Below are 12,080 nucleotides of genomic sequence, written 5' to 3'. Positions count from 1 at the left end.
CACCATCTGCAGTGATTTTGGACCCCCCAAAAATAAAGTCTGACACTGTTTCCACTGTTTCCCCATCTATTTCCCATGAAGTGATGGGACCAGATGCCATAATCTTCGTTTTCTGAATGTTGAGAAAACAAAGTACTGGAGATTAGTGGGGAACTAACTCCAGAAAGAACAAAGAGATGGAGTCAAAGCAAAAACAACACTCAGTTGTGGATGTGACTGGTGATGGAAGTAAGGTCCGATGCTGTAAAGAGCAATATTGCATTGTAACCTGGAATGTTAGGTCCATGAATCAAGACAAAATTGGAAGTGGTCAAACAGGAGATGGCGAGAGTGAACATCGACATTTTAGGAATCAGTGAACTAAAATGGACTGGAATGGGTGAATTCGACTCAGGTGACCATTATATGTTACTAGTATGAGCAGGAGTCCCTTAGAAGAAATGGAGTAGCCATCATAGTCAGCAAGAGTCCGAAATGCAGTACTTGGATGCAATCTCAAAAACGACAGAATGATCTCTGTTCGTTTCCAAGGCAAACCATTCAATATCACAGTAATCCAAGTCTATGCCCCGACCAATAATGTTGAAGAAGCTGAAGTTCAACGGTTCTATGAAGACCTACAAGACCTTCTAGAACTAACACCCAAAAGAGATGTCCTTTTCATTATAGGGGATGGAATGCAAAAGTAGGAAGTCAAGAAATACCCAGAGTAATAGGCAAATTTGGCCTTGGAGTACAGAATGAAGTAGGTCAAAGGCTAACAGAGTTTGGCCAAGAGAACTTACTGGTCATAGCAAACACACTCTTCCAACAACACAAGACAAGAGTACACATGGACATCACCAGATGGTCAATACTGATTATATTCTTTGCAGCCAAAGATGGAGAAGCTCTATACAGTCAGCAAAAACAAGACCGGGAGCTGACTGTGGCTCAGATCATGAACTCCTTATTGCCAAATTCAGACTGAAATTGAAGAAAGTAGGGAAAACCACTAGACCATTCAGTTATGACCTAAATAAAATCACTTACGAATACACAGTTGAAGTGACAAATAGGTTCAAGGAATTAGGTCTGATAGACACAGTGCCTGAAGAACTATGGATGGAGATTCATGACATTGTACAGGAGGCAGTAATCAGGACCATCCCCAAGAAAAGAAATGCAAAAAGGCAAAATGGTTGTCTGAGGAGGCCTTACAAACAGCTATGAAAAGAAGTGAAAGGCAAAGGAAAAAAGGAAAGATATACCCATTTGAACGCAGAGTTCCAAAGAATAGCAAGGAGAGATAAAAAAGCCTTCATCAGTGATCAATGCAAAGAAATAGAGGAAAACAACAGAATGGGAAAGACTAGAGATCTCTTCAAGAAAATTAGAGATACCAAGGGAACATTTCATGCAAAGATGGGCACAATAAAGGAGAGAAATGGTATGGACCTGACAGAAGCAGAAGATTTTAAGAAGAAGTGGCAAGAATACACAGAAGAACTGTACAAAAAAGATCTTCATGACCCAGATAAACACGACGGTGTGATCACTCACCTAGAGCCAGACATCCTGGAATGTGAAGTCAAGTGGGCCTTAGGGAGCATCACAACGAACAAAGCTAGTGGAGGTTAAGAAATTCCAGTAGAGCTATTTCAAATCCTAAAAGATGATGCTGTGAAAGTGCTGCACTCAATATGCCAGCAAATTTGGAAGACTCAGCAGTGGCCACAGGACTGGAAAAGGTCAGTTTTCATTCCAATCCCCAAGAACGGGAATGCCAAAGAATGCTCAGACTACCGCACAGTTGCAGTCATCTCACATGCTAGTAAAGTAATGCTCAAAATTCTCCAAGCCAGGCTTCAATAGTATGTGACTGTAAACTTCCAGATGTTCAAGCTGGATTTAGAAAAGGCAGAGGAACCAGAGATCAAATTGCCAACATCCATTGGATCATCGAAAAGCAAGAGAGTTCCAGAAAAACATCTGCTGTATATGCCAAAGCCTTTGACTGTGTGGATCACCGAAGTGGGAATACCAGACCACTTGACTTGCCTTCTGAGATATCTGTATGCAGGTCAAGAAGCAACAGTTAGTACTGGACATGGAACAACAGACTGGTTCCAAATCAGGAAAGGAGTACATCAAGGCTGTATATTGTCACCATGCTTACTTAACTTATATGCATTGTACATCATGAGAAATGTTGGGCTGGATGAAGCACAAGCTGAAATCAAGATTGCCAGGATAAATGTCAATAACCTCAGATATGCAGATGATGCCACCCTTATGGCAGAAAGTGAAGAAGACCTAAAGAGCCTCTTGATGAAAGTGAAAGGAGAGTGAAAAAATTGGCTTACAACTCAGCATTCAGGAAACTAAGATCATGGCATCTGGTCCCATCACTTCATGGCAAATAGATGGGGAAACAGTGGAAACAATGGCAGACTTTATTTTTTTGGGCTCCACAATTGCTGCAGATGGTGACTGCAGCCATGAAATTAAAAGACGCTTGCTCCTTGGAAGAAAAGCTGTGACCAACCGAGACAGCTTATTAAAAAACAGAGACATTACTTTGTCAACAAAGACCCATCTAGTCAAAGCTATGGTTTATCAAGTAGTCATGTATGGCTGTGAGAGCTAGACTATGAAGAAAGCTGAGCTCTGAAGAATTGATGCTTTTGAACTGTGGTGTTGGAGAGGACTTTTGAGAGTCCTTTGGACAGCAAAGAGATCCAACCAGTCCATCCTAAAGGAAATCAGTCCTGAATATTGATTGGAAGGACTGATGCTGAAGCTGAATCTCCAGTCCTTTGGCCACCTGATGCGAAGTTCTGACTCATTGGAAAAGACCTTGGTGCTGGGCAAGATTGAAAGTGGGAGGAGACGGGGATGACAGAGGATGAGATGATTGGATGGCATCACTGACTCAATGGACATGAGTTTGAGTCAACTCCGGGAGTTTGTGATGGACAGGGAGGCCTGACGTGCTGTAGTTCATGGGGTGGCAAAGAGTCGGCCATGACTGAGCCAGTGAACTGATGGTCTTAGATGTTGGCTTTTATCAACATAATGTTTTTAGGATATGTCTCCTCAGGCAAGGGAAACAAAAGTAAAGATAAGTGGGATTACATCAAACTAGAATAAAAAGTTTTGCAGTGAAGGAAACTTTCAGCAAAACAAAAAGGCTGTATACTGAATGGGCGATCTTTGCAAATATGTATCCCATAAGGTATTAATAACTAAGATATATGAAGAACTCATATAATCCAACATAAAAACTGTTTAAGAAATGGACAGAGGATATGAGTAGACACTTTTCCAAAGAAGACTTACAAATGGTCAACAGGCAAATGAAAAGTTGCTCACCATCACTAATCCTTAGTGAATTACAAGTGAAAACCCTGAGATACCACCACACATCTGTCAGCATGACTTACCAAAATAGACATCAAATAATAAATGTGTCAAGGATGTGGAGTAAAGGGAAACCTTGTGCACTTTTGATGGGAAAATAAATTGGTACAGCCACCATGTGGAAACAGTATGGCAAACAGTATGGCAATTCTTCAAAAAATTAAAAACAGAATTACTGTATGATCCAGCAATTCTACTGTTGGGTGTTTGTCTGAAGAAAACAAAAACACTAATTTGAAAAAGATATGTGCACACTAAGGTTTAATGCAGCATTATTTACAATAGCTAAGATATGGAAGCAACCTAAGTGCCCACCAATAGATGAATGGTGTATTTATATACAGTGAAATATTATTCAGCCATAAGAAAGAAGGAAATTCTGCCATTTGCTACAACATGGATGGACCTTGAGGCTAGGACAGAGAAAGACTAATACAGTATGATTTCATTAATATATGTAATCTAAAAAAAAACCAGTAGTTTGACATTAATAAAATTTAATACACTATATGACCCAACACACTTTTATTCCTAGGTGTATATCCTGTAGAAATTTATGCACATTTGTACCAAAAGACATGCCAAGAATATTGTTAGCACTATTTGAAATTAATAGTATATGTCTTTTAACATCATTTTCATTTGTTTTTCGCAGCCAGGCAGATTTAGCCATTCCTTTGTCTAATGCTGTGCAGATTGTTGGCATGAGTGCTACTCTTCCAAATTTGGAGCTTGTGGCTTCCTGGTTGAATGCTGAACTCTACCACACTGACTTTCGCCCTGTACCACTGCTGGAATCCATAAAAATTGGAAATTCAATTTATGACTCTTCAATGAAGCTTGTGAGGGAATTTCAACCCATGCTGCAAGTGAAGGTAAGTCATTTGTTGTTGTTTAGCTGCTAAGTTGTGTCCAGCTCTTTGCGACCCCGTGGACTGCAGCATGCCAGGCTTCCCTGTCCCTCACTGTCTCCCATAGTTTGCTCAAATTCATGTCCATTGAGTTGGTGATGCCATCCAACCATCTCATTCTGTGTTGCCCTTCTCCTGCCCTCTGTGTTTCCCATCATCAGGGTCTTTTCCAATGGATCAGCTCTTTGCCTCAGGTGGCCAATGCATTGGAGCTTCAGCATCAATCCTTCCAATGAATATTCAGAGTCGATATCCTTCAGAATTGACTGGTTTGATCTTGCAGTTCAAGGTTCTCTCCAGAGTCTTCTCCAGCACCACAGTTCAAAAGCATCATTTCTTTGGTGCTCAGCCTTCTTTATGGTCCAGCTCTCACATGACTACTGGAAAAACCATAGCTTTGACTATGGGCCTTTGTTGGCAAAGTGATGTCTCTGCTTTTTGTTTTTGTTTTTTTTAATTTTTTTTATTGAAAGATAATTGCTTTACAGAATTTGGTTGTTTTCTGTCAAACCTCAACATGAATCAGCCATTGGTATACATATATCCCCTCCCTCTTGAACCTCCCTCCCATCTCCCTCCCCGTCCCACCCCTCTAGGTTGATACACTGTCTAGGTTTGTCATAGCTTTTCTCCCAAGGAGCAAGCATCTTTTAATTTCATATCTGTGGTCACTGTCCACAGTAATTTTTTACCACCTGTACTGTTGTGTTTTATTGCATTTTCTAGCATGTTGTTAACAATTTTTGAGTTAAGCTGGGGGTTGCAAAGTAGCTGGATGTGCATTACATATCCATTAGAAGGATTCCTGTTGTTAACCTAGTTGGTTCCATGAAATAATTGGTGGTGTTGGTGAGAGAGGAAATGTAGTTGTCTTCAATTTAAATGTAATCATTTCCTATAAGTGTAAATAATAAAATTTTATAGATATTTCTTTTTAACTGGAAAAGATTTTCTTATGGCTTTGTTTACATTAATGTGGAAAATTGACCTTTTATTAAGTGATATACGTACAATATGTGCCCTTCTTGGTTGCTTCAGTCATGTTTGACTCTTTGTGACCCCATGTATATGATAGTAGAAAAAACATTTTTGGGGGTCAGAAAGACCCATTTCTGATACTTTATATAGGGATACTTGATGTGGCTGTGATAATAGTTGAATTCTATAACTTCTCCATAGTATCTTCATCTATAAAATGGATATAATATTTGTCTTTAGTGTTTTAAGGATGAAATTTGATTTAAAAAATTGCCTAGCATCTAGAAAGTGGTTGATAAATACACTTTAAAACATTTAGTTCAGAGTATTTTTCTAGGGCTGAGTCTTCAGTCCTGAAGTTAAAGGACTGAATCTGGTATGAGGCATCTATTTTAAATGTAGATCTGTGCCTCTGAATACTGAAATAGTTAAGGGTAAGTTTAGAACTGGAAATAGGACTAAATTCATGTGTTTTAGTACACTCATAGGTGTATTTGTAGCTTCTGCATGCCTGGTATGGAATCTTATTTAGTTGCTTTGCTCTGTACTCCCAAATTTCATTCGATTGTGCCTTGGTTACCTCAATAAATGTATCAGTAAGCAAAGTCATTTACTCTCCTGTTAATCTTCTATTACCATGTCTCTGCCTCCACCCTGTTTAAATCCGTTTCAACTCTTACTTGGATCTATGCTTAAATCAAAAGTTAATCATCTATTTAAAATGGACATCAGAGCATGTAACCATTCTTCTCAAAAATTTGTGATGGTTCCTATTTCATGCGGAATGAATGCCAACATCTTTAAAGTAGCCTACAAGCCATATATGATCTGTCCCACTCCTTTACCCTGACTTCAGTTTCTATATTCTTTACTTCCTCCATAGCCTCTTTGCTATTCTGTATAATAGGCCAAGAAATCTCCCACCTCAGATTCTCTTTATGTGGAATGCTTTCCCCTCTAGGCATCAGTAGGGTTTATTCTTTGACCTTTGGACCTTTACTCAAATGTCACTTTCTCATTCTCATTCTCAAATGTTCTCTCATTCCTGGTTTCTATTTTCCTGTTTTATTTCTCTCCTTTGCACTTTGAGCATATTTTATGTTTTACTTATCTTGTTTTTATCTATTTCTTCCTACTAGAGTAGACACGTTCTGAGGGCAGAGCTTTTTTTCTGCTTTATTCTCCATCCCCAGGCCTTGAATAATATATGCACATGCTAAGTTGCTTCAGTATTGTCTGACTCTCGTGACCCCATGGACTGTAGCCCGCCAGGCTACCCTATCATGGGATTCTCCAGGCAAGAATAGTGGAGTGGGTTGTCATTCCCTTCTCCAGGCAATCTTCCTGACGCAGGGATCTAACCTGTGCCTCTTATGTCTCCTGCATTGTCACGCTGGTTCTTTACCACTAGTGCCACCTGGAAAGCCCATGATAATATATGGCACCCAGTAAATAATTACTTAATGAGTGAATGTATTGATCAATTAATCTAGTTACACACACTGACCTTCCACTTTTGGTCACCACTGGAGTGTTTACAAATGCTGTTTGTTCTGCTTGAAATGTGTTCCTTGTTCCTCAGTTACCTTTTATTAAGATAATGTTTTTCCTTCACATCTCTTCAGTTTCTCAGGGAAACTTTTTTTTTTCCTTCCATATCTCTCAGATTTATGGCAAATGTGAGGCTTCAAAACACCACAAAATTCTCTTTGATAGTACATATTATGATTGTATTTTACTTTTGTTTGTTTAGTACTTTATTGTTTCCCTACTGGGACCCAAACCCCTTAAAGATAGTACCTTGGCTATCTTTTACTCACCATTATATCCCTATTACTTTTGGGTTGGAGGTCAGTAAATATTAGTTGAATGAATATAAAAGATTCCCTACTCACCTTGCATCATAAGGAGGTTTCTTTTCTTCTCTCTTTTCTGTTTTTTCTATGTTTTATTACTGAATTTGTAACTGATTTTTATCATGCTTTTGAATATAAAAACCTTGCCATTGAAGCAAAATGAATGACTTTAAACTGATATGAAAATGTTTTGAAAGTATCACTAGAATGGCTACTTCTCTTTCTTTTTTAGGGAGATGAGGATCATGTTGTTAGTTTATGTTATGAGACTGTTCGTGATAACCATTCAGTATTACTTTTCTGTCCATCGAAGAAATGGTGTGAGAAGCTGGCAGATATCATTGCCCGTGAGTTTTACAGTCTGCACCATCAGGCTGAGGGTAAGTAGTGATGGAAAGGAAAGGAAGTGATGAAAGGAAAGCCTCCATTCTTAGGACATTTTCTTGAAAGTAATGTTAATAATTATATTAGCAAAGCATGGTTCTTTTCATCATTGCCACCACCTGGATGGATCCTTTGTAAAAGTATGTTTTTGTGACTAATCATCTCCTTATCCTCCTTATAGATAATATGTATACACATTCAGACTAACTAATCTTCAGAATTTCAGTATATTGGATTTATAGAGGTATATACTAAGGTTCTTCATTTAGGATCCATGGGCTTTGAAAAGTTGACTTCAAAGCCCCCTAAATTGTATAAGAGACTTCACATACACACATTTTTGTCTGGGGAAAGTAGTCATATCTTTTTTATATTTCTAAGCTCTTACTCTAAAGAGAGTCCCACGTACACACACACACACAGTATACACATGTAGTTTAAAATCAACTTTATTGAGGTATAATTTGTCTAGAATAAAATGTACCCACTTGAAGTGGAACTTAATGAATTTTAACAAATGTGTTCACCATTGAACTCCTCACTGTGATCAACATATAGAACATTTCTGTCACTCCAAAATGTTCTTTTTTGCTTTCAATCTCCTCCCTCTATCCCCAGCTTCAGGCAACCAGTCATATATTTTCTGTCACTCTAGATTAGTTGTGCCTTTTCTAAGAATTTCATATAGTAAATGAAGTCATATTATGTGTATGTGTCTTTTGTGTCTGGCTTCTTTCACTCAGCATGATATTTTTAAGATTCATCCAGATTGTTACTTTTATCAACTCGTTTCTTTTTTATTGCTGAGTATTGATCTGTGCATATTGCTATAACCATTAGTGTATATTTTTACTCACTCTGGGGTGAGTAGTGTTTCCTCACCACACTAGATTGTGGCCCCTTGTGATCAAAGATAAGTGCAGGGAAGACAGGAACAGTTCTGGTTATAGAACTTTAGGATATTTTATGACTTTGTTATGTTGGTGGCATCTTGAGGATAGGTAATGGATATCTCAAGCCTAGCTTCAATTAGTAAACTTTGTATGAAGTTTATATTAGTAGACTTTGGTCCAATATTATAACATGTCTTTTAGTTCTCTCTTAATCAATGCTTTCTTACTATGCCAGCTTATATTTTTTTTGTGGCAACTATGATAACTTACATTCCTTAATGACCAGAAACATTATTTATATTTTCTTTGCATGAGCTTCTTATGATTTATAGCAGTGGTTTACAAATCCTAGGACTTGAACTAGAGTCCGGGCTGTGATGAACTTTTCACCAGAAAAGTAAAGACAAGGTAGCACATTTTTCATACAGATGACCTTTAAAATTTGAAATTATCTGTACTAATTTTTTTATGTTAAAATTACTTTTCTTTTTAAATAAGGGAACAAAGATAATTTTTTAAAAATTTAAATTGTTTTTAGAGAAGTAAAAAATTGGCAACCGTCTGTGGTCCTCAGAATTTTAGAAGTTTACCAAAAAGATTTAAAAATATATAAAATATAAGATATATTCTGTGAGAAAGTTTACTAGTTCAGAAATCCAAAGTCTAAGTTATTTTTAAAGAAAATAATAGTTCTTGCATCTAAGAAAATCTTCTGGGGAAGTTATACATAGAGGCAAAAAACAGAGGGTAATGTATGATTAATTACCACATTGGCTCCAAAAAGGCTAGAATTGTCACACAGAACTAAGCTCTGATGTGATTCTGACACTGCTGGTTTGGTGGGGGCACACGTTGAGCAAGGATTTATTTTAGGCTCTGAGTGATGGTATTTGTAATTTTCTCCTTCTTTCAGCTGGTTCTTTTGATCTCCTCCTGTGGCCTTGATCTCAACCTAACAGTGTTTCCTAAACTTTGGTACACATTAGAATTGCCTAGGGAAATTTAAAAATCATTATGTCCAGGTTGCATCACATCACAGAATCCAGGGGAGAGAGCCAGAAATCAATATTTTTAAAATATATCCAGGTGATTAATAAGTAGTTTCAGAACCATTGCCTTCTGTCATGACTCAGGCAGATAGCAGTAAAAGAGGTCCAAGGGGAGGTGAACAGTGTTGACAGTTTTTTTGTGACAGGATTGGTAAGATCATCTGAACTTCCACCAGTGATGCTGGAACAAAAGGGCCTCCTAGAAGTGATGGATCAGTTAAAACGTTCACCTTCAGGATTGGACTCTGTATTGCAAAAAACTGTGCCATGGGGAGTAGCATTTCATCATGCAGGTATCCATATATTTACTATGTTATTATGAAGCCCCCTCCAAAAATACTTAAAATTTCTTTATTTTTATGTTTGATTTGCATTTGATTTCTCATTAACCACTTAATACTCTTAAATTTCCTTTTAAGACATTGTGGATTAAGATTAAACAGGAATAAAACACATGCAGGATTATTTACTTATCTGTATGGTATATAAGTACTAGATACAAGCTTCTTTGGTACCACTGGGGATGTGAATTCTAAAGTGATTATGTTTCTATACTTTGTTTCCTTAGAATTTAGGTTGAAGTGGTACTTGCTATCCTAATTTTATGCCACTCTGAATATTTCCTTTTATATCTAGGGGTATTTGTAATATTCTTACAAATACATCAAAATCGAATTAATTTTAGAATTTGTCATATTGTTATTTTGAAATAGTTACAAATGTTTAAAACCTCATACCTAGGTTGTCAAAATTGCAAGGATTATGACAGTGAATTAAATAACTTCTTTCACGGAGTGATCTATCCATGTTGATATGTGCTAAGGATATGATTAAGAATATATTGTTTCTGTGATTAGGCACTTAACCTTTTTAGTTCACGTAAAAATTTTGTCATGCTACATAAAAATAAATTTAAAAAATATGTATCTACACACAAACACATAAAAATATTTTCATTGTATATAAACTATAAAGCATGCGAATAAAGTGAATATTGGTGGACCCACCATTTAATTTACAAACTAAGAACCCCAATTCTCTTGACTTTTTAAAAAAATAAAAATAAAAAATAAGCAAGATAAGTGTATATTCTGTTTGCTGTTTTTCTTTTACTCATGTATTTGTCCTTCAGATATTTATTTATGTGCCTGACCACTGTGTTGGATACACTGTTAGATACTGTCTTGAGTAAAGCATGTCTGTACCTTCAGGGTGTTCTTTTCTAGAGCAGGTTTTAGCAAACTACAGTCTGCTAGTCAAATCCAGCTGTTTTTGTAAATAAAGTTTTATTGGAATACAGTCTTGCCCATTTGTTTTACGGCTGTTCCATGTGACAGTGGCAGAGTTGATTAGTTGCAACGGAGATCATCTGTCCTGCAAAATCTAAAATATTTACAGATAAAGTTTGATAGCCCCTGATCTAGAAGGAGATAGAACTGTACTAGGGTTGGCAGACTGTGATTACTTCTTTGTTTACAGTCATAACAGTAGCTTAAAAAATCTTTACAAGGTTGTATTAGATTCTCAGATCAATTTGTAAGTGATCAAGTGTAATGTTTTCCTCATATGTTTATAAATATATGCTATTATAATTTCTTTTTTTAGGTCTTACTTTTGAGGAGAGAGATATCATTGAAGGAGCCTTCCGTCAAGGTCAGATTCGAGTCTTGGCAGCAACTTCTACTCTGTCATCTGGTGTGAATTTACCTGCACGTCGTGTAATCATTCGCACTCCTATTTTCAGTGGTAGACTTCTAGATATTCTTACTTATAAGCAGATGGTTGGTCGTGCTGGCAGGAAAGGCGTAGACACAGTAGGTAAGTGAGTTTGAATTCTATGATAGTGTTGCTGAAGGATAGTGTCAGTCTACTTGAAATTGAATAGCAACCTATTTCTCATCATGTTATATTTCTTTGTTATCCAAAACTAAAGGTCACCTTTTGGATTTACTTACTATTTATATAGAGTATAACTTAAAATCTTCATATCGTCAACTATTGGTTTTTCTAGTAATGTAAAAAAATCTTTGTTAGAAGATTTTCTTTTGTGTTATATACAGTGAAATGATTCAGTATTATGTTTATCAGATAGCATCACATTAGCTGGAAGATGACCTTTAATTTCCAGTACCATCTGCTATTTTGTGCTAATGAAGGGATTGATTTTTTTGGTTATTAATTTTTTTAGTTGTCTGGTATTAGAGTTTAGGGATTCTGAGAGCTGGGAAGTACTCTCTCATACTTTTGAAATAGGAACTTCATGTACCCTCTTTCTCTTTCTAAATTGGTACTGACTCTGAAAACACATTTTCAATTTTTTGTATAGCAAGTAGTGATAATATTGCCAGCAGTGTAAATAAAACTTAATTTCTTAAGTAGTAGGGAAAGACTTGTTTAAATTAAATATCAAGACGGCAGCAAATATTCATGCCTGCTATATTTTTCTGGGTATGACTAAATTGTTGAGTCTTCTAATGTTTAAGAACTTTGAGAGGAATGTTCTCTGTCACACTCTCTTTTAGTTTGTTTTTCCATGTTCAAGCAATAGCATTTCTATCTTGTGGTATAAGATGGCTACTGCAGTCTCTGTTATCACATCTGCATTTC

At 36.7% G+C, this 12,080-nt stretch overlaps 1 protein-coding gene across 1 annotated transcript in view; it reads left to right on the top strand.

Annotated features, from left to right (window-relative positions):
• Positions 1–12,080, top strand: part of POLQ (DNA polymerase theta) — a 105,388-nt gene that overhangs the window by 10,244 nt on the left and 83,064 nt on the right. Inside the window, 4 exon segments of the mRNA XM_027531193.1 lie at positions 4,058–4,277; positions 7,380–7,527; positions 9,620–9,766; positions 11,079–11,291. Of these exon segments, the coding sequence (XP_027386994.1) occupies positions 4,058–4,277; positions 7,380–7,527; positions 9,620–9,766; positions 11,079–11,291 (728 nt within the window).

Source organism: Bos indicus x Bos taurus, chromosome 1, assembly GCF_003369695.1.
Source record: "Bos indicus x Bos taurus breed Angus x Brahman F1 hybrid chromosome 1, Bos_hybrid_MaternalHap_v2.0, whole genome shotgun sequence".
NCBI lineage: Eukaryota > Metazoa > Chordata > Mammalia > Artiodactyla > Bovidae > Bos > Bos indicus x Bos taurus.
The sequence above is the reverse complement of the archived record's forward strand: the minus strand, read 5'-3'. Positions and strand labels throughout refer to the sequence as shown.